At 36.1% G+C, this 23464-nt stretch overlaps 1 protein-coding gene across 7 annotated transcripts in view; it reads right to left on the bottom strand.

Annotated features, from left to right (window-relative positions):
• STXBP4 (syntaxin binding protein 4) overlaps positions 1-23464 on the bottom strand; it is a 242518-nt gene that overhangs the window by 211857 nt on the left and 7197 nt on the right. For 4 of the 7 annotated variants that reach the window (XR_010153343.1, XR_010153342.1, XR_010153344.1 and 1 more), the window contains exons 2-4: positions 13354-13431; positions 12778-12902; positions 8089-8221 (exon numbers count right to left, since the gene is read on the bottom strand). Coding sequence is in view for 3 of the 7 variants with exons in the window: in XM_523800.9 (XP_523800.3) it covers positions 8089-8221; positions 12778-12824 (180 nt within the window). In the remaining 4 variants the exon portion in view is untranslated. The remainder of the gene's footprint in view (positions 1-8088; positions 8222-12777; positions 12903-13353; positions 13432-23464) is intronic. The other 3 variants (XM_054671246.2, XM_054671245.2, XM_009432853.5) reach the window with 2 other exon arrangements.

The following is a 23464-nucleotide window of genomic DNA, read 5'->3' as shown; positions in this document are numbered from 1 at the left end:
GCCAGTATACCAGGAAAAGGGACCTGTTTTAAAAACTGAGCACTATGGGGCTGATAAAGCTCTGACTCTGTGATAAAGTGGGCCAAATAACTGTGGGATATTTCAGAATACAAAACTCATTTATTTTATTTTCTCTGCATTCCTACATATGTCTTCCCACCAAACTGTTCAATGTGTGTGTGGATTTATCCCACATTGAGATTTTTAAAACTTTAGTCAAGGGTCTTTTAAAAAAAAAATTAAATTTTCAAAATTTTTTGTAGAGATGAGGTCTCATTACATTGCCCAGGCTGGTCTCAAACTCCTGGTCTCAAGCAATCTTCCCACCTTGGCCTCCCAAAGTGCTGGGATTACAGGTGTGAGCCACTGCGCCTGGCCAAGGATTTTAATTATATTGATCCTACCCATATTTCAGCATAATCTTTTTTACTAGACCTGCTATCCCCCTATGATTAAGGCCTAGTTGGCTGTGCATATATTGTTAGCCATGTCCTGCTAATAATGACAATTCTAACTGGCTGCCTGGTGTTGCCTTTTCTAAGGCCTGGCTTGCTCATAGCTAGCCTAACTGAGTAAGACAGAACATGTCAGGAACAAGAGTTAATGTGGTTGTTAGATATGTTAGATAAGTTTCCCAGTTTTTGTCTTTTCTTTTCATTCAAACTAGAAAATAAAAATAAGCTTTCTTCTTTTACAGTTCCTAAGGTATTTCCCTATTTATCATTAATTAGTACAGTGGTAGAAACCATTATTTTTATAACTACAGAAAAAGCTTATATGGTTAAAAAGGGAGATTTTCACCTTGATGGTACTTAAGTAACTTCCACAAATTCAAGAAAACATCTTTCTTTAAAGTCTTATCTACTAAAATATATCCCTTGGATACTGATCTTTGATCTAAGCTGTATTATTTGTAATAATGGTGATTCACAGTTATTTTACTCCTAAATAACAATAGGTATTATTATTTTTTAAAAAGACATGAAGTACTATCTCTTTCACTGACTAAAGAATACATAGGAAAACAACAAAATTGACATAAAACATTCATGAAAGGATTTTATAGAAACATATCTCAAATAGTGTGTAAAAGATTATATAATCTAGATGCATAATGACCCTATCCTACTGAAATGTAAACATTATTTAAAATACTTAAGCCAAAAGAGTCAACTTAATTTTTAAAAATATATAAGCCAGGCACGGTGGCTCACATCTGTACACCCAACACTTTGAGAGGCTGAGGCAGAAAGATTGCTTGAGCCCAGGAGTTCAAGACCAGCCTGGGCAACATAGTTAGACCCCATCTTTCAAAAAAAAAAAAAAATAGCTGGCACATGTCTGTAGTCTCAGTTACTCAGGAGGCTAAAGTGGGAGGATCACTTGAGCCCAGGAGGTCAAGGTCATGACTGCACCACTGCTCTCCAGCCTGGGCAATGAAGCAAAAATCTGTCTCAAAAAAAAAAATATGTATATATAATATATAAAATATATATATATTATATATATTTATATTATATATAATTTAAAAACAAATTTTGATTTTATGTAAATATGTGATTAAACATAGTTAGCAAAGTCAGACAACATAACATGCAGTGTTAGTACAGAGAAAAAGTTCACATGAAGGCAATTTAGCCCATCTTGTATTAAAGTACACTGATGTATAGAAGCTGCATTTTCTGGCAGGAAGAGAGTCAGAAAAGAGAAGAAGAATGCCTTCTGACTATGACTTCTGGTGTTTACATATTTTTTCTTTCTAAAAAGTATTCATAGCAGTTAGTTTTTTTCTTTGCCTCCTAGAATAAGATCTTAGCTGATCATGTGAATTTCTGAACCTGTTTAAAAGTCAGAACCTGCAAATGAAAACAAAGCTATTTTTGTAAGTCTGGCATTCGAGTGCATTCTGCCCCAGCTGGATTAATGTATATGTGAAGATACTAACTTCAGAGATATGTTGAGACCTCTTCCACACAGTCTAGATTCCAATTCAGCAGTTACAGAGCAACTACCTGACATGGGAGGCAATGTGCCAAGCACTTTCATATGCTGAACTTCAGATCTGAATTCTTTCACATTGACATTCATGTAGATGTTGAAATAATAATATATGCCTGACCACATAAACACTTCTGTTAAAAATGGCCAGTACTATTCATTTCTATATTGACTTTGGTATATAGTTTTCTAAATAATACATTTCAATATTATGAGAAACCATCTATACAGCCTAATTCTGACTTAACTAACTCATTATACCTAATACTAAGGAATAGTCCTTCTGTAAGCCTTAAGATTCCTTTCCTATACTTTACAAGATGTAGACTGATGGTAACCTTCTTTTAACTCCAGTTATTACTGTGAACTGAGGCAAGTTGTTCAGCTTTTATGAAACTCTATTTTCTTAGCTGTAGAATGGGGATAAATATATGTAATGCAAGGTTGCTACAAGAATTAAGTAACATATGTAAATTATAGCACATTATACGTGTTAAATAAGATGAGGTGAATGAGACTTCCGTATCTGTTGTGGACAATTTTCATACTGATAGCAAATTTAATTATATTACTCATTAGATTGAGAACCTTTGATGGCTGCCAACTGGTAGGAAAAGTTGAAACTCCTCAACATCCCAAACCCAGCACAACAAATTTACTGCAACTTACTTTTTCTAGCTTCATCATCCACCTTCCACACCAGCATATTCTTCATTCTACTCTCAGAGACTGTGCCTCAAACCAGCCATGGTCTTTTGAACCTCAATGTTTTTACACATATTAATTCCCATCTAGAATGCCACCATCCACCCTGCCACTTCTCTGCGATAAACTCTGACTTAAACTTCACAGCCCAATTCAAACACTATCTCTGCTGGAAGTTTTCTCTAGTTCCCCAGGATTTACTTAATTGTTGTGTCTTTTTGCTCAAAAAGCACTTTTACTTACCTAAAGGATTGCACTTACTCTGTATGGTCCTTATGTTTACATATCCGCTTTTCCCTGCCCTCACATTAGAATATAGTAAATCAGCAACTCCCAGTCTAGGGGCAATGATTCTTTTAGTGGGCCAGAATCACCAATTCTTTCATTAGGCATAACTAGAACTCTGTCCTTTTCATGGTTATTTCCCTGGTACAGTGCTAGGTACATAGTAAGTCCACAATAGGTTAAAGGGGGCCAAGAAACAGTCTGAGGAAATTAAGGTAGCTATGACAAAAATAATAATGGCAAAGGAATAAAGAGAGTGACACTGCAAAGCGAACCATCTTGGCTGCTACTTCTTCAGCTCCCACCAGTGGGACTGGTTTCTTCATAGTTTGCCATCCAGAGGCCTGATCCTGATATTTATCTAAAAGCCTTAGCCCTGGTTCCAGTGCTATGCTCCGCATGAAAACAGATTTCCTCTGAAAGTTAAATATGTCCTACTTCAATGCCACAAATTACATGACGACATTGATTGTGAGACCTATAATTTCAGAGATAGAAGAGGAAAAAATACGTACATACACACACTCATATTACATACCGATATATGCATGTTATATATATGTGTATGTGCATGCATAGCTTATATGTGTATGTTTTAATGTATATCTTAGAGCCAACTGAAGAAAATATGAAATATACTATCAGATTTGAAGAGAGGATTTTGATTTCTGTCTGCTTTCCCTATGTTACCAGCAACGAAAGAAAGAAATAAAAATGAACATTTGAGAACTTTAAAGTGTTGTCGGAAATCTGACACAAAGGCCCAAGGAGGAAGTACCTTGGTGTGGAGCCCAAATGGTGCCAGTGGAAGGGTAAATAAGCAGATCAGTAATCCTCAGAAATGTGAGAAAATGACTACGGGACCGTTCGTTCATAAATTTAAATTGAGCAAGTATGTATGTGTCAGTCACCACAGTGGGGACTAACAATATTACTGTGAATAAAATCAGATAGCATCCTTGCCCTTAAGAAACATACTGTCTTGTGGTTCAGGCAGAGTTGATTAAACAATCATAAATATAAATATATCATTGCAAACTGAGGTAGGTGACACAAAGGAAAGGAATGGGATTTAGGAGCATATGTAGAAAAAAATAAAACCTAGCCTAGACTGGGGGAAAGCAGGCAACACAACCCTTAGGCAGCAGTCTTTGAATTGATAACTGGAAATAATGGGGGAAAGGAAATGGAGTGCTGTTTCCTAAGGGAACAGCATATGAGATGGAAAAAAAAAAGAAAAGAAAAGAAAAATTGGCCCCTTCCAGGCACTGAGAAAATGCTACTCTGGAAGCATAGTGATAGAGAGCCAGAGAAGGACAGGGCAGAAGCCACACTATATGGAACCTTGTAGGCAACCAAATATTAGTAAGATATATAGGTTGGGAGGGAAATAGGTATGGTGCATAAGAACAAACGATGCTACTGAAAGGGCTGAGTCAAAACTGATGACAGTTTAAGCTCCAGTGATAAGAATAAAGATCAAGAAGACTGATGGGTTCAAGAGATATTTAGAGAGTAAAAAAGTCAATGGTATGTGTTAATGAATTGAACAGTGTTATGGGAGTTGAAATAGGAAGCTGTTAAATTTTCTGACTTTGTGTAGCTGGAAGCTGTCATTCACCAAGACTAGGTAAACTGGAAGAGACTCTGTTTGGGAAGAGTTGAGCAGAATATGGTGTGATGTAAATGTCATGAGTTCTGCTTCAGAAATGCTGAGTTTGAGATACCTTTAAGAGGTCCAAGTAAAAATGTTGATCAGGGAACTGAATATGGCTATGAAGCTTAAAGGAGTGTCTCGGCCAGAAAAAGGGTCTAGGATTGACCCCAGATAGATATGGGACTAGCTGACACAGTGAAAGGGCCTTGGAGCTCTCTTATTTCCTTAACTTTAGCAATTAATACAGTAGTTCTCAATTTATAGGGTGCCTCTAGCTCTTAGAGCTGAGGGAATCTTGGTTCTGCTTGAACTGAAAAGATGTATTCATAATATCCCATATTTGAACTCTGGATATGTTTTTCAAACAAACATACTATTTTGCTTCTACTAAACCAGTATTTTATTCTCATATTTTCCAGGAGGAAAACATTTGGGGTGGGTGGTGGCAAACCATGAATAATTAAAGAAAATTTCTTCTGCGTTCCAATAACTCCCTTACAGTTTAGAAGATTTGAAAATGTAAATGAAATATAATCTAGCTCTAAGCTTGAGATAGCCTATATTGTTAATTATGAAACATTATAATGTTAAAACAAAATTACAGAAAGTTAAAGCATTCATATGCATTTAAAAAATATTAACAGTTACTCAGTTCAGCAACTTCATTAAGATAACCTTATGAGTTTGTGTTTCCTATTCCACAGATTCTACTATGTAGAAATTTTGTGCAGACTAGAAATTTATTAACATGTTAAAACAGTATTTAGAATATAGTAAATGTATTAATACATTGTTGTAAAATAAAGTTATATCAATTTTGTATTTGAAGAATAAATATGCATATGCATAGAGCTTTCCATCTTGAGAAAATATTTAAAAATAATGTAAGCACTAGAAAATTACTTCTTCTATAAATTTTTTTATTTTTTAGAGATGCTCTGTTGCCCAGGCTGGAGTGTAGTGATGCAATCATAGCTCACTGCAACCTGGAACTCCTGGGCCCAAGGGATCCTCCTGCCTGGGCCTCCAAAAGTGCTGGAATTAGAGGCATGAGCCATCACCCCTGGTCCTCTTCTCCTACACCTTTTTCTATCTTGCCTGTTTTCTTTGGTCAGATATGACCAGGTAGGAAGAACATTAATAGCTCTGTGCTGCCCTCTAGTGCTAAGTAGAGAATATAGTCAATGAGAAAATTTTGCCTTTTAATACTTCAGTGAAATTCTAACAAGAAAAAGTAGATATCATAAGAATAATTTCTTAATCTGCTATCACTGACAGAAGATAAAGAGTCATTCAGCACCACCGCTATCAACTTATTACTCTAACTCCAAATAGTTTTCATCGTAACAAACAAGCACAAATTGATGCTTGTCTTAAAAGCAAATTCTTAGGTCAGGCGTGGTGGCTCATGCCTGTAACCCCAGCACTTTGGGAGGCTGAGGCAGATGGATCGCCTGAGGTTGGGAGTTTGAGACTAGCCTGGCCAACATGGTGAAACTCTGTCTCTACTAAAAATACAAAAATTAGTTAGGTGTGTTGGCACGCACCTGTAATCCCAGCTACTAGGGAAGCTGAGAGGTGGGAGAATCGCTTGAACCTGGGAGGTGGAGGTTGCAGTAAGCCGAGATTGTGCCACTGCACTCCAGCCTGGGCAACAGAGTGAGACTCTGTCTCAAAAAAAAAAAAAAAAAAAAAAAAAGAAAGCAAATTCTTATCACTTGTTGAGTACCTTCATCTACTATTGCATTATATCAAGTGTAGTTTAAGAAATGCCTTACTATATTGAACACACACACACAGACACACGCTCACACACACCTCTCAGCTTTAACACTAAAGTAACACCTCAATTCTTGGAAGAAAAAATTCATTTTTTTGTTTTTTTGAATTTGTTTAAATTTAGCTTTTAAATATTTATTTAATAATTTAAATTTAATAGCCAAAAATTTATGCCATTAAACTTATTAAATAATACCTTTTTTTTTTTGAGACAGGGTCTTGTTCTGTCATCCAGGCTGGAGTGCAGTGGCACGATCATGCCTCACTGCTCTTGATCTTCGGGGCTCAAGCAATACTCCCACCTCAGCCTCCAAGTACCTGGGACTACTGGCATGCACCACCATGCCGGGCTGATTTTTTTTAAATTTTTAATAGAATTCAAGTCTCTTTACGTTGCCCAGGCTGGTCTCAAACTCTTGAGCTCAAGCAATCTTCCTGCCTCTGCCTCCCCAAAGCTAGGATTACAGGCATTAGCCACCATGCCTGGCCTCTATAACACTTAGAACTCGGAAAGTATATTTAAAAGATGCCTTATTATCTGAACAAGCATAAAACAATTGAAAGTACTACAACTATTTTGGAAGTTATTGGTAAAACAGAATTTTTCCCTAACAAGACAAAAAAATCCAGCTGAAAAGATAAACTGCTTAGTAAACAAGTGTTTGCAGTGGTGGGGGAGGGATATGGGCAGTGGGTAAAAGTAGTAGGACTGTTTATTTAACCAAACAACAAGAACAAAATAAGAAGATCCTTTCTCATGCTATATAGCTTGATATTAATAGAATATTTTATTAATTCTTAATTATTAATATAATTTTATTAAATTCTTTATATTTGATATCTCTCCAAAATCAAATGGAGTCAATCAAATGGAGAATATTATATTAATTTTATTAATTCTTAATTATTAATATAATTTTATTAAATTCTTTATATCTGATATCTCTCCAAAATCAAATGGAGGCAATTTTCAAAAAATGACACATAATCACTTTAGTAAAACAGAAATAGCAAATGAAATCCAAGAAGAATGAGAATTTAAATATAGTAACCAGTTTGTTAAACTGCTGGTGTTGTCCTTCAAATTTGGGTCTAAGCTTCCTACCAACCAAAGTGAAAGGGAGCTCATTATATATTTCTTACACTGAAGAGGAGAGTAAGACTTTCTAATTCCTAAAAAAAGACATTTTCTGGTTTTAATGAGTGATAAAACACATTAGCTCAAGCTACAAGAACTGCGAATTCAGAAATTAGATTTTGTTTGCTGTTTCTGTTTTGTTTTGCATTTAGTAGAGGCTAAATGAATGTAATTAAAGTTCTACTGATCCAACTTAATAAAAACTCAAAGTAGTAGAAAGATAACAAGTCATCAAATGTAATTTCTCTCAAACAGATACAGGATAAAAGTTGAACAGCATGTAATTTAAAAATAATAACCTTATCTTACAGTCAGAAATATCTATTATTTTCATAGGAGAAGAACCTATTTATTTCTTAGTTTAAAGCTCCTTGAGGGCAATAGTCTTATCTTCTAATTCCTTTGTATTTTTCACTGAGGTATGGTCACAGTGGATATAAATTCACTAATAAAGAAGAAAAAATAAACTTTACTACTGGTGGGTCTTTTTGTTTGTATTTTTGGTGGGCATGGGACATATTTTTACCTTATAACAGTCTCCTCCAGGAATAATTTCCTGAATATATACCAATGGGCCTTCATTCCGGTTAATTCCTCCTAGTACCTTCAGGCCAAGGCCTGTTTCCTTGGCAATTGTAATCATCTGAAAGGCAGGATCCCTAAGATAAAGTAAATTAGCACACACAGGTTAGTCTAGAGATCTGCACCTATTTTTTTCTTTAAACTACTTATTAAATCAAAATCTGAGATCTAGAGCAGCAACCCCTCACCTTTTTTGGTACCAGAGACTTGTTTCATGGAAGACAATTTTTCCAAGGTGGGGGGAGAGGGAATGGGGTTGCAGAGGGGTGATGGTTTCGGGATGATTCAAATGCACTACATTTATTGTGCACTTTATTATTACATTGTAATATATAATAAAATAATTATACAATTCACAATAATGTAGAATCAGGGGGAGCCCTGAGCTTGTTTTCCTGCAACTAGACAGTCCCATCTGGGGGTGAGGGGAGACAGTGACAGATCATCAGCCACTAGATTCTCAAAAGGAGCACGCAAGCTAGATCCCTCACATGCACAGTTCACAATAGGGTTCGTGCTCCTATGAGCATTGAATGCAGCCATTGATCTGACAGGAGGCAGAGCTCAGGCAGTAATGCTCATTTGCCCTAGACTCACCTCCTGCTGTGTCGCCTGATTCCTAACAGACTACGGACCACTACCAGTCTGTGGCCCAGGGATTAGGCACCCCTGATCTAGACAACCCAAAATACTTAGTACTTACTAGCAGTGACATTTTTAAAAAGTATGGTGACATAACAACAATTAAATGAGTTTGCTTGCCTATACTTTTAATTTTCCCTACAAAACATCCAAAACACAAAAGAATTTACAATGATAATGCTTATTTCTTTGGAGTAGGACAAAAATTTATTAAAGGCGACGGAAAAGATTTGCTTTTACCTGGTTATTAGACTACTTGAAGAATTCCAAAACTAAATATTTTAAGTAGCTTTAAAGACATGTCTGTGGCCATTTAAAGCAAAGTAAATATGACTTCCATTTGAATCTCAAATTTTATCTTTTTAATTTAGAAAGAATATTTTCTTGGTAAAAAGTACTTGTTTCAACTGTAATTTCTGTCAGACATAAAAGCAATGCCATTTGAAAAGAAGGGACTGTACAAAACATCCTGCAAAAGGGATATCCAAGTTGCACTTCTGAATACCTGGGTCAGACCAGAGACTTTTACTGGTCAAATGAAACTTGAATTAAGTTTGAAATAAGATTTAGGGCTGCCTGTTTACTAATACTGGGTACTGTGCTAAACAATACCTAAATAATGACATTTAATTTAATATTTATAAAATCCTTAAGATTCTTACCCTTATTTTTTTAAAAGACCCAAAATTCAGATAGGTTAACTTGATGGCCCAAGTGTGAGGCCAGTCAGTCTTACTTCAGAGGCAAAATGTGATATGTAATCTACTTTGTTGTTGTGTTAGAGCCATTGTTGAATATAGGACTTCCAGCTATCTTCAAATACATCGAATAACTGAAACTACTATTAAAAAAAGAGTTACTTCTGGCCGGGCATGGTGGCTCATGCCTGTAATCCCAGCACTTTGGGAGGCTGAGGCGGGCAGATCACGAGGTCAGGAGATCAAGACCACAGTGAAACCCCGTCTATACTAAAAATACAAAAAATTAGCCAGGCGCGGTGGTGGACGCCTGTAGTACCAGCTACTCAGAAGGCTGAGGCAGGAGAATGGCGTGAACCCGAGAGGCAGAGCTTGCAGTGAGCCAAGATCGTGCCACTGTACTCCAGCCTGGGCAACAGAGCGAGACTCTGTCTCAAAAAAAAAAAAAGAGTTACTTCATATCTTACATGATTATAGTTTTTAGAAAAAGCTTTCTTAGCTTCTGCCGTGGAAATTCTAAGAATATCTTTAAGAAAACTGTTGCATTCAAAAAAATAATTTCTAAAAAGAAGAAAGAAATTTTTTTAAAAAGCACCTAGAACTCCGTTTTTGACTATTTTGCTCTCCATATATAACATCATTTAGAGCTGTATCACAGGTATACTGAATTCAGCTCTAATTTGGGAAGGCCTATCTGGTTTCTGGGGCAATAGTCAATCAGCTAGAAAAAAGGCAGAGAGGACAGCGTCCAAGGGTCCAAAATGCACCCTAAATTCATTCTTTTTTTTCTTTTTTTGAGACGGGGTCTTGCTCTGTCCTGGCTGGAGTGCAGTGGCGTGATCTCAGCTTACTGCAACCTCTGCCTCCCAGGTTAAGCGACTCTCCCACCTCAGCCTTTTGAATAGCTGGGATTACAGGTGCGTGCTACCACACCCAGCTAATTTTGAGTATTTTTGGTAGAGACAGGGTTTCACCACGTTGGCCAGGCTGGTCTCGAACTCCTGACCTCAAGTGATCTGCCCGCCTCGGCCTCCCAAAGTGCTGGGATTACAGGCATGAGGCACCGCCCCTGGCCAATAAACCCCTTCTTTACAGGATAGTAGATTGCAAAATCATAAACGAGTAAAGCCTAGAAATGAAAGATAAGGTAAGAAAGGGAAGTAAGCTACCTTATCAGATCTCTCCACTAACTCTTAAACCCTCCAAATGTGAATGTCCTTCACTGGGGGCACAAACAATCTCCAGCATATATTATTGTTTCAGTATAGGATCTTACTTTTCTAATCCCAACAAAGTATTATTAACACAGCAGTTTATTGCTGCTAATATGTTTTCTCTATAAATCTATCCATATATTTTCTGAATTAATATCCATATATTTTCTGAATTGCTATCATACTACTTAAACCATTTTAGATCTTGATTTTTTTCTTACCCAGAATTATTATAAGCAATGTCTATGTTGTTGAAAGTTCTTCTTAAACATAAATTTATATGTTCATAGCAGCATAAAATTTACATACATGACTAGGACCTTATTTTAAAACTCTTATTAAAATTTTAGATTATATACTCTTTTTTCCTATTAAGTATTAAAAATAGTTCTGCTCAACTTTACTCATAATAAGAGAATTACAAGTTAAAACTGCAGAGATACTACTACTCACCTACCAGACCAATAAAAATTTAGAACTTCAACAACATACTCTGATGAAAAAGCTATGGGAAAAGAGGCATTTTTGCACACTGCTGGTGGGAATGCAAAATGGTACAACTTCTAAAGAGATAAATTGGTAACCTCTAACAAAAAAAGACCCTCTGATCCAGCAATTCCATTTCCAGGAATCTATCCCAAAGATACTCTGGCAAAAAATAGAAAATGACTTATATGCTAGGTTATTCATTTTGGCATAATTTGTATTCACCAGAAATTGCAAATGTATTGTTTGCCCATCCATAATATACTGGCTGAATAAACTATGGTACATCCACACAATAGAATATTATGCAGTTATAACAAAAACAAGGAATATAACAAAAACAAGTTATAACAAAAAACAAGGAAGATTTTTATAAACTGATATGAAGGGATCACCAGGATATACATTAAAACAAAAAGGCAAGGTCAAAACAGTATACATGACACCTTTTTCTTAAGAATATTCTGGGGAGTGGAATCCAAATATATATAATTATCATGTGTACATATATATGTGTATATTTATTTTTATATATATGCATTGGCTTAACCAAAAAGAAGCACTACAAAAGGACCAAGAATAAAAACAACTTTTTATAGAGGGAATGAGGGCACACAGTGAAGACTAGAATAACAGCAAGATTTTTTTTAATATACCTTGTTAAAAGTATGTTTTACGTTTGCAAAATGGCCACCAATTCCTCCCGTTCCTGTCTGCATGCATCTTGGTAATGTGACTTTACTGCTTCCTTTCACTAAAAGCAAAGTCTGTATCTCCACTCCTTGAATTTTCATTTGGCTATTTAAATTGCTTTGGCCCATGGGATACCAGCAAATGTGAGGAAACTGGATATTTGGAAAACACCTGTGCTTCTGCTACCACGTGAAAAGCTTGAGCCAGCCTCCTGAAGAATGACAGACCAGTTCTACAGAGACCTCTGCCATTCAACCTTCCTAGCTGAGGCCTCACAAGATATAAATGAGGCCATCCTACATTATCTGGTATAGAGCAGAACTGCTCAACCAACCCACTGAATCATGAGAAAAAATAAATGTTTATTATTTTAAGGGATTTTAGGGTGGTTTGTTAGTCAGCAAGAGTTAATCTATATATTATCAAAATTTTTTAATGGAATTATAAAATATTCTAGATATTAAAAATCAAAATTTAAAAAAGAAATCTCACAAAAGAGTTTTTAAAAATGTATTTGACAATTGTCTATTTTTTATTATTTTTAGAGACAGAGTTTTGCTATGTTGCCCAAGCTGGAGTGCAGTGGCTATTAACAGGTGCAATCATAGCATACTACAGCCTCAAACTCCCAACCTCAGGCTATCCTCCTGTCCTAGTCTCCCGAGCAGCTGGGACTACAGGCATGCCCTACCGTGCCTGCACAGATGACTTAAAAGAGATTTTGTTCTATACACTGATTTACATTGAAAGGTAATTCAATGTATTACTTTACTCACTACTCATTACTGCTATCCTAGACCACATTAGAGAGCTAGATGTAAAAAAACTTATAATCAAATGTTCATTAATAGTTTACATATTTCAAACGATATTTCAAAACATATTAAACTTAAAAATTACTTTTCAAGTAGACTGGGTGATACTACAGTAGATGTATTTTTATTCATGCTTTCACCAAAGTAACCTTGGATTTAACAGCTGTATAAATGAAGATCTTGATGAAGAGTCTAGAAATTCTTCCTTTCCTAGAATTGAAGAAGTAGAAAATAAATTGTCAGGTCTTAGAACTGTCAAATTTGATTCCAACTGTTCATAAAAACATTATATACACTTGGAACATAAATAATATAAGCCTGTATATAGATGTTAGATGTATTGTATGTATTTTGTGTTATGGCATTTTAGTCATTGTCAATAACATCCGAGAAGTGTAAAGACAGCTCATTAGATAGATAAGTCTATGTCTATATCATTATGAATATCCATATCTATATAACATCTTCATTTTCTGGCAAAAGTGAACATACAGCTAAGCTTTAGGTAACTATTACAACTTCCACCCTTGGTAAGCTTAAAAATCACATAATAGTTAAAGATTAAGGAAAATGTCTCCTGTGAGTACAAGGCTATGAAGCTTATAGTCAGAAAAATAATTATGCAATGCATTTGAAAAAAACTAAATTCTTATTATCTTACCAACTATCTTGAGACACTTCCTGCAGATCCTATATTACTCTGACTAATATTATTCCAGGAACTTCTTAAATGGCTTTCCTATGAAGAGAAAAAAATATGCTTTTAATGTCTTATATTGTTCCACTGTGAAAATTACAGAGAATAGTGGTTTCATTTAATTAAAACAAACTGTATTTGAACAGAGATTTACCACCTTTTCATAAGAACAATGAATGAAGCAAAGGAACTTAAAGTTGAAAAAGACACTAGGATCATTTAGTACAACTCTCTTCCTGAAGAAATGAGGAGCTAGATTCAGAGACTGTGTGGTTTTCCCTCACAAATGAAAAATAGTGTTTTTGTTGTTGTTGTTGTTGTTTTTCTTCTCCTAACTAGAACTCAGGTTATAGTCTACAGGATGGACCTTGAGATCTGATAGGCCTGGGTTCTCATTTGAAATTTTGGGCTTCTCCAAGCCTCAGTTTCTACAGAGGTACAGTAGGTGCCTTGATTGTGGTGATGATTTCACAAATGGATACATGTCAAATGTAACAAACTGTCTCACTTTAAATATCTGCTGTTTGTTGTAAATCAATTATAGCTTAATAAAGTTAAACTTTAAAAAAACCCGATTTTCAGTTAAAAATGGCATCTTGACCTTGGCACATATATTCTTTCCCTCCCAAGAGCCAACTAATATGAAAGTCTTAGGGTAAAGAGTTACAAACAGTACAAACTCAGAATGTTGAAGAGTAAATGGGAAAAGAGCCATTGGATGAAAATTTTGAACAAGTTTTTGGAAGATAAAAAAAAGATGGTTGGGTGATAATTGGTAAAAGAGGGGTGAAGAAGCTGAAATTTAGGGCAGTGCTTCTTAAACATTTTTTAAGTCTGAGCACACACATAATGGTAATATTTGTATGGCATACTAAGGTAAAGAAAGGTGATATCCTCTGAAAAGCTGAGGAGAATCAACATATCAGCACATCAGCAACTGATTCACAACAAAATTCTGGCCTAGGAAACAGGTGCAGGAGGAACGTATCTTAAAGAATCCCAGAGAAACTGGCCGGGTGCGGTGGTTTACGCCTGTAATCCTAGTACTTTGGAAGGCCGAGGCGGGTGGATCACGAGGTCAGGAGATCGAGACCATCCTGGCTAACACGGTGAAACCTCGTCTCTACTAAAAATACAAAAAAAATTAGCCGGGCGTGGTGGCAGCGCCTGTAGTCCCAGCTACTCGGGAGACTGAGGCAGGCGAATGGCGTGAACCTGGGAGGCAGAGCTTGCAGTGAGCCAAGACCGTGCCACTGCACTCCAGCCTCGGCGACAGAGCCAGACTCCGTCTCAAAAAAAAAAAAAGAGTCCCAGAGAAACTGAAGACGCAGAAACAAAAAGTTCTAGGGAGAACAAAACCGAGAGATTGAAGACTAAAATCAAGAGGATCATCCTATCTTTTCTTCAACCACTGTATGCAGAAGAAATCATAGATTCTTCCGTAAATGAACTGAATGGGCCCCAAACACAGAGCCAACTACTTTTGAGACCCTAACATAGCGATGTATTCACTGGTCTGGGTGGTAAAAACACATTTCGACTTTCACAGCCTCTGTAGTAGCAAGCAACAGGAACAGTGGAAGCATGCAGATCAACAGCAGCCAGAAAAATGAAGCCACCAAGCCACAATGTCAGTAGCAAAAGTCCAATGACCATGAAGTTAGAAAGTTATTCAGTACCCATGAGGAAAAGAAGGGCCACCTGAGGGAGGAGCTTAAAATCCTTGGGCTTTGACTAGTAGTCTCTCAGAGTCAAGAGCCACTGCAGCTGTCCACAAGACTGATATAGTCATGGAAGAGAGTTCAATTCTAAAACTAAGTTTGCATAAGTTCATTATAGACTGCTTTAATGATACACGCATGGAGCAGATTCTCAAACCTCAAGAGAGGTCATTCTCAAATAATAAAAATAATAGTAACTACCATTAATTGGCACTATGTTTCACACACTATGTATTCCAAATGTATTTATTTAATATTGTGGAAAGTGTACTAGACATAAGTAAAAAAAAAAAAAAAGAAAGAAAAGAAATGCAGAGTTCAAATGGCAATACTGCCATGGGCTAGTAATATGGCATTAGAAAAATTGCCTAACCTCTTAGCATCTCCTCCTATTAAGTAAGGTAAGAATAGTAACACCTTGCTCAAAAGCAGATGTGAAAAACTGAGCAGTCTTTCTACTGGTACCAAAGTGAGTAAGATCCTCATCTTTGGTGAGTTGTTCTAACTGGACACAGGTCCCCAGGTCCCCTGGGAACATATTCAAGCCTAATGATGTATAAATGCTACTCTACAATAGATTCCATATAATATACTTAAGACATTTTAAAACATTTCTATTTTAAGGTATAAAATAAAATCTAGGTGTTTATTCCATTCACTTAACATGCTGGCAGTGTCCTAAGTGCTAGAGATGAGATGAGATCAGGAGGGGTGAAGTGTTCTGACAGCAGTATACACAGGGAGTATGGAGAAAGGCTGCGTAACCTGGGATCTAAGTCATCATTAAACACGAATACAGCCAGGCACCATGTTACAGGATTTTCTTCCCACAGGAGCCCCACAAGGGAGGTATTATTAACCCAATTTTATACAAAAGAAAAATAAGTCATACAGAAAGTATGTGGCTTGTCCATTGTCACAGGCTAGTTGTAAAGTAGAGTTTGATTCCTGCTCTTTCTTGCTCCAAACCCAAGCTGTTTGTTTCTACTACAGTATGCTGGAAAATTAATTCAGGTAAAAAGTTTGATTCACCAAAAAAGTGGAATGAGAGAGTAAGGAGTGGTAATGTGTTATCTCTTTTATATAAAGATGACACTATTGATTAAACAGAAGTGGGTTTAATCTTATCCATCCCAACAGTAGGCTTATTTTTTGTATTAACAAGGTATTCATTGTCATGTCCTTAAATATCATAAAATGCCTGTCCTTTCCCTCTCCTTTGCCTGCTTCCTACTCTCTCTTTATACAAACTTGCAAGGCCCTCAATCAACAGGGATTCCAGTAATGTTACATACACATACTCACCACACACACACACACACACACACACACACACACACAAACACACACACACAAACCACCCTCAAGTTCCCATAATTAATAAATAACACAGAAGGAAAACATTCTGTTCTTTTACTAAAAATATGCACATTGAAGACAAATATATTGTTATTCTAGTTTGACAAATATATTGTTATTCTAGTTTGGTGAATCATAAGAGGCAAACAGGTCAGCAAAAAGAGAGAAAGTGGAACATTGGAGAAAAAAAATCTTGTTGTATAAGATGAATCTATTCCAGAAAACTTAAATTAGAGCTTGTCTTTGATAAGTCTGTTTACTTATGATCTCATTAAAACAGTCTTCATCCCATGTAATTAGAAATCTCATCAGATTAAAAAAATCTGTCCATAACGCATATGGTGTTTGAGTAAGACTTAGTAATTTATATTCTCAGACATGGTATTCAATAAAACCAGTTCTTTTCACTGGACAAAAAATAGAGAAAATAAAAGGGATAAAAATATCTTCTGCCAGAAATTATAGTAAATATTAATTTAATGAAATTACAAAAATGCCATAATGAAATTGATACAAATTGCCAAATGTCCCTCAGTCAGGGTTGTACTAATTTACTATCTCACCAACAATAGTGCCTGTTACTCTAAACTTTCTCCACTATGGTATACTAAATAACGTTTGGATTTTTGCCAGTCTTATTGATGAAAATGGTATCTCAAGGTAGTTGGAGTGAGGCTGAAGAGTTTTTTTATGCTTTAAGAACCATTCAGTGTCTCCTTTTATGTGAACTGTGTTTTTTTTACATCTTTTGCCAATTCTTCTATTTATCGTTAGGTCTTTCTCTGTTCAGTTTCTAGGAGTTCTTAAATATTACAGAAATTATCTCTCTGTCAGCATTAAGAATTGCAAATATATTTTCCCCCCTTTTCTTCTGGGTTATGGGCTTTTTGTTACGCAAAAGTTTGTGGCTAACTTTATGAATCTTTTATGATTTCCAGGTTTTAGGTCAAATTAGAAACTCCTTGCCCACTCCAAAGTTATAAAGAATTCTCTCATATTTTCTTCCAGTACTCTTACGGTTTCATTTTTAAATATTTGATCCATTTGGAATCCATCATAATATAAAGCACAGATCCAACTCATATTTTTCCCAAGAAGACCACCCCATTGTCTCAACTACATTTATTAAATCTTTTCCCCACCATTTTGAGATACAACTTTCATCATATACAAAATCTCTAAAGTGTTTGGGTCTACTTCTGTAATTTTTATTCTGGCCCTTTGGTTAGGCTGTTTATTCGTACACCAATGCCATTCTATTTCAATTACAGAGGCACTATCATATCTAGTAAGGCCGATCACCTCTCATTTGTTCTTTTGTTAACCAAGTTTCCCTGGTTGTTTTTGGTTGTTTATTTTTACACATTAAATTCAAAGTATTCTTATCTTGTTTAAAAAACAAAACAATGCTATTTGTAAGGGAATCACACTAAATTTACAAATTAATTGAAGAAGTATTTTTATCTATGATGTTATTTTGAGTCTTCCTATCCAAGAATTTGGTATCACTTTCTATTTGTTCAAATCTTCTTTTGTGAACTTCTATAGCAGGGGTGGCCAATCCTTTGGCTTCCCCAGGTCACACTGGAGGAAGAAGAATTGTCTTAGGCCACACATGAAATACACTAACACTAATATTGACTAATGAGCTTAAAAACAAATCATCAACAACAACAACAAAAAACGCAAAAAAATCCCATGTTTTAAGAAAGTTTACGAAATTGTGTTGGAACACATTTAAAGTTGTCCTGGGCCACATGCAGCCCATGGGCCACAGATGGGACAAGCCTGTTTCTACTGTGTTTTAAAGTTGCCTTCACAGTGACCTTGTGAGGCAGGAGAATAGGGTCTGGAGGCAGGGAGCCTAAGGCCGATTGGCGCTGACTTCCTAGAACTGAATCAAAAGGAAAACCCTACCTCTCCACAAAAGGATGAGAGGCTACTCCCTTTGCACTGCATGGCAGATGAAAAATGGAAAGTACTTCTGATTGGTTGCAGGCCACTCCTTCATTTACATAGGGTGTAACCAAGGAAACGATGGAAAACCTCTAGAGGAAATTTAAACCCCAGAATATTCTGTAACCAGCGCTCTTGAGCTACTTGCTGCAGCCTGCTCCCACTCTGTGGAGAGTACTTTCATTTCAGTAAATCTATGCTTTGTTTCATTCTTTTCTTGCTTTGTTTGTGCATTTTGTCCAAATCTTTGTTCAAAATGCCAAGAACCTGGACGACTTGTAGTCAAGACCCTGCACTGGTAACAGTTGCACATTTCTTATTTACTTAATTCCTAGGTATTATTTTTTTGTTAATTTAATGCCTTTTAAAAATCCACTATTTTGTAAATAACAAAAAATATTTTGGGAAAGCTTTAAGTGTATCATCTTCTAGAAAATAATTTCCCTCCCACCCCAAATTCTGCTTGATTATATGATTATATGTCTTCATTTAAAAATGTTACTAATAAAGCAGTGGAAGAAAAAACCAGGCACAATTCATACGTGTTATATTTTTGTTAAAAATTATGTAACTGTAATATATTGGTTTACATACAATTGCATTTTACTTAACAACACACACACATAGACACCTGTCACAAACAAATAAGTAGATGATTTATTAAGCTGTCATTGCAAAGTCTAAAATAATACATCTAGAATAGACCTATAAAGGCTTTGTAAGCAAAAGCCTAATTCCCATCCTTCCTTGCCAAAGTACTTTTATATTTACTTTGAAGTATTTAATGAGCTGTGAGGTCAAGAGCTCTAATGTCTTTTTTGTTGTTTGTCTAAAGTGAAATGATCACCAGAAGGAAAGGGAAGGACAGTATGATACCAGTGAAGGCAAGATTTGTTGCTTTAATACTAAGTCCAAATAGTCTCTTCATAATAATGTTAAAAAGCTCATAAGAAAAGTGCTTTGTCAGAAGCTATTGGCCATCTAGAGGTCTCTAAAGATATACTAAATTATCTCGATAAAATGGGGATTTTCAGACAAGATCTGGCATGTTCAGGGTGGTATGGCTGTAGACTGATTGGAGAATTTCAGTTCATATTGAGTATGAGGGCTTATGCGTATATTGTTAGTGAGGGAACAAAAGAAAAGAAAGGGGCTAAAGGAGGCTTTTTCTTAGCAGAGAGCACTGTTAGCTTTTCCAGGGGCATAAAGGAGAGATTTAATTGCTTTCTTGGGTTCACACACTATATAAAGTAACCAGATTCCTGATAGAGCAATAAGGACACATAGGGCACTCCTTGATTTTATGTTCAAAAAGGAAGATGTGGCTGGGGTCAGAAGTATGTAAAAATGCTAGGTAGGTATGGTTTGTAAAATATCCCTTAAAAGTGAAAATTCAGCACATTTAATAAACAATTATGAACAATAAAGAAAAAGAGGGTAGAAAAAGTGAGAGAACAAAAACATTTTGAGGGGCACCTGGGGAAATGGGATATCTATCAGCAATGGGGGAAAATCCAAATCCAGGGATTGTCTACCAAAGGCAGGATAGTAGTTCATTTTAATACTTAGTGGTTGGCAAGGAGTGATTCAGCAAACACAAAGAAGTATCTGTTAGTTCATAAGTATCATTACAGAATAGTTAGTAATTATAAAATATCAGAAACCTCAAAAATATGTAAAAATTGATAATTGGTTAAATAATTTACAGTATAATCATGTAAAACAATACTATGTAATCATCAAAAATGGTCTAGGTAAAAAACAACAGCAAGGTAAAAACAGAATGTGTAGAATAATTTCATCTTTTAAAATTATATTTATTAAAAATATATAATAAAATGTAAACAATAACTGACAATTGGAACTACTATTTTTATTTACTGTTATTTTTATTTCCTTCTTTAAATTATTCTTTATTTTTTGAATGGCTTACAACAAGGATATATACTTTGATGTATTATTTGGATAAAGAAGGAAAAATATCAAAAAAATTAGCATGTTTGAGTGTACCTTCTTGGCATCTAAATATCAGCTCTTTCTAATTATGTCTCCTTTAATGTCATTTTACCCTTTATGTCATTTTCTTCTTTTATCTTCATTTGCTAAGGTATCAACAAATGTTGCAATTTAAAAGAGAAAATAACATAGATCTGGTGTTTCACAAAGAAATTCAGCTACATCCTTTAAATAACTTCTTATGACAACTCCTTTGTAAGCAAATTGACAGGCAGTAGAAATAAATACACTTATTTTCCGCTATAATTTAAAAAGAAAGATGACTCATAGCAAAGAAGCTCATAGTACATATTACATAGTACATATATTTCATGTTTTTTTTATTGCATTGGGAAGAGTACAGAGGGTAGATGCCCACTAGACATATGACTTTGAGCAGCCACTTACTCTGCTCCCTAGTCTTCATATGTACGATGTCAAAATCATTCAAAAAATGATCTTTAAAGGTTCTTTCTTGGCTCTACAAATCAAAAATTTTATGGCAGGCTTATTAAACTACAAGTCTCCCAGTGTTTTTTGAGGGAAAGATTTTCTTTTTAAAATATACATCCACCTCTAAGATCAGTATGACCCATGAATGGGATGGGGTAGGCTGCAGTTGGTCATCTGGGAGGGATTAGAGTGGAGGGAAAAGTGTACTAGTGTAGTGACATTTCACATTAAGGTCATTTCAAAAGAGGAAGAGGGCACAATGATGTTGGCTGCTCAGCAAATAATCTGTCTGGTTTCTGTGGACTGACAAGTTAGAAATGCCTACTATTTATTTATTCACTAAAGTTAATATTAAAAATGTAAATATTTCTTCCTATAAAGTTGGATGTATTATACTTGAGGAGACACAAAAATGACAGCATTTAGAAACTGGTAACTTGTTTTATACCTTATCACAGCAGAGATTCTTCAAGATAACATCAGCTATTTATATAATCCTAAGGTTGTTTAAGAAAATTGGCAAAATCAGGAATGACTATTTTCCCTGGGCTAAACTTAACTGATCATTTTTAAATGACATAAAAGTTTCAGGAAACCAATATATAAAAGATCAAAGAGTTATAGTCATCCCTCAGTATTTTCAGGGAACTTGTTCCAGGACACTGCAGATACCAAAATTAGAAGATATTCAAGTCCCTGATATAAAATGGTGTAGTATTTGCACATAACCTATGCATATCCTCTCCTATATTTTAAATCATCCCTAGATTACTTATATTACAAAACACAATGTAAATATGTTATGCTATATTATTTAGGGCATGATGACAAGAAAAAGTGTGTACATGTTCAGTAAAGACACAGCCATTGTAGGCCTAATGTTCATTTTCAATCTGTGATTGGTTGAACCTGTGTATGTGGAACCTGCGGATACTGATGGCCAACTGTATTTTATTATCTTTTATTCTGTACCCAAAGGCAATATTCTGTTTACTAGTGCATGTTTTTTTCTTTCAAGAATCTAACGAGTTCAGAAATGCTACTCATTTGTCTTGGGGGTGTTACCAAAATGCCAGGGGTTCGGTTTAGGTCCTGTTGCTCACTACACAGAAAACCAATCACTGAAAGAAGGAGTATTGCCAGGGAAGAAGGCTTTAACTGGGTGCCACAGCCAAGGAGATGGGAAATTTGTATCCCTCTCCCTGACCAGCTAAAATTAGGGGCTTATATGGCAGGGAAAAGATGTAAGTATGTGTGGGAAAACAGGAATTACGGAGGGGTAAGGAAGAGGAGTCGGTCAACAGGTAGCAAGTGATTGGTTAGGCCAGCGGTCCCCAACCTTTTTGGTACCAGGGACCAGTTTTGTGGAAGACAATTTTTCCACGCATGGGGGTGTGGGGGATGCTTTCCAGATGAAACTGTTCCACCTTAGATCATCAGGCATTAGATTCTCATAAGGAGCATGCAACCTAGACCACTCATATGCCTAATTCACAATAGGGTTCTCACTCCTGGGAGAATCTAATGCTGCCACTGATCTGACAGGAGGTGGAGCTCAGGTGGTAATGCCCGCTTGCCCTCCACTCACCTCCTGCCGTCTGGCCGGGTTCCTAACAGGCCATGGACGGCTACTAGTCTGCAGCCTAAGGACTGGGTACCCCTGGGTAAGGCAGTCATGATGGCTGAAGGGTCTGGTATCATATTGTCCAGATGCAATGATCCGGTAAGTTTCAGTTTCTTGATAGTATCTGGGAGGCCTGATGGTTGGTTTCCTGAGAAAGTAACTCAGATAAGGCAAATTTAACTTTCTCAAGTTTTAACAATGGGAGAATCAATTTCTGTGCTTATTCAAAGAAACGATTAATATCAGTTCTATGGGACAATTGGTCCTATTTCAGGATGCATAAGCATCTGCCTGTAACACACAGCCCAACTCAGTGGGAAACATCAGAAAACTACTTCAAAGAAAGTCTTAGTCTTCTTGAAAGGAGTCTTCATCAGCACAACAGCTCATTGCTCTCAGAAGTTTCCTTAGGCTACCTGACTGCCTTCTGCTTGCTTTCATTCATGCATTCATCCACCAAATACTTAACTCAGTACAATTATGTGCAGGTACAACACTAAGGGCATGTGAGATTATGGTGAACAAGTCAAGATCATTGCTCTTTTGGTATTTACATTCTAGTGGTGGGAGAAAAACAATAAAAAAAAGATACAATTAAATGAACTAGATTTCAGATATTGAAAGGTGATAGCAAATGTGACTAAGGAGAGAAGGGCTAATTTAGACTGGGGAGGGTGTCCCAGCTAAGATCCAAATAATAAGTCATCTGTGAAAAAAGCTGAGGGACAAAGCATTCCAGGCAGAGAAAAGGTCTGAGGGCAGTAAAACAAACTTGAGGTGTTTAAAGAAAAGAAAGAAGTGCAACTGGAGTGTGGTGAACAGGGAGAGAGTGGTAGGAGATAAGGTTAGAGAAGTAGGCAGGGTCTGGATTTCCTAGGGTCTTATGGGCTATGGTAGCAAGTTTGGAGTTTTGATCATATTTCACTTAACCTGACTATTCTCAGGAGACCTGAATTTGCCTTTCCCT

Source organism: Pan troglodytes, chromosome 19, assembly GCF_028858775.2.
Source record: "Pan troglodytes isolate AG18354 chromosome 19, NHGRI_mPanTro3-v2.0_pri, whole genome shotgun sequence".
In the NCBI taxonomy this organism is placed as follows: Eukaryota; Metazoa; Chordata; class Mammalia; order Primates; family Hominidae; genus Pan; species Pan troglodytes.
Note: the sequence above shows the minus strand (reverse complement) of the source record. Positions and strands in the feature narration are given on the sequence as shown.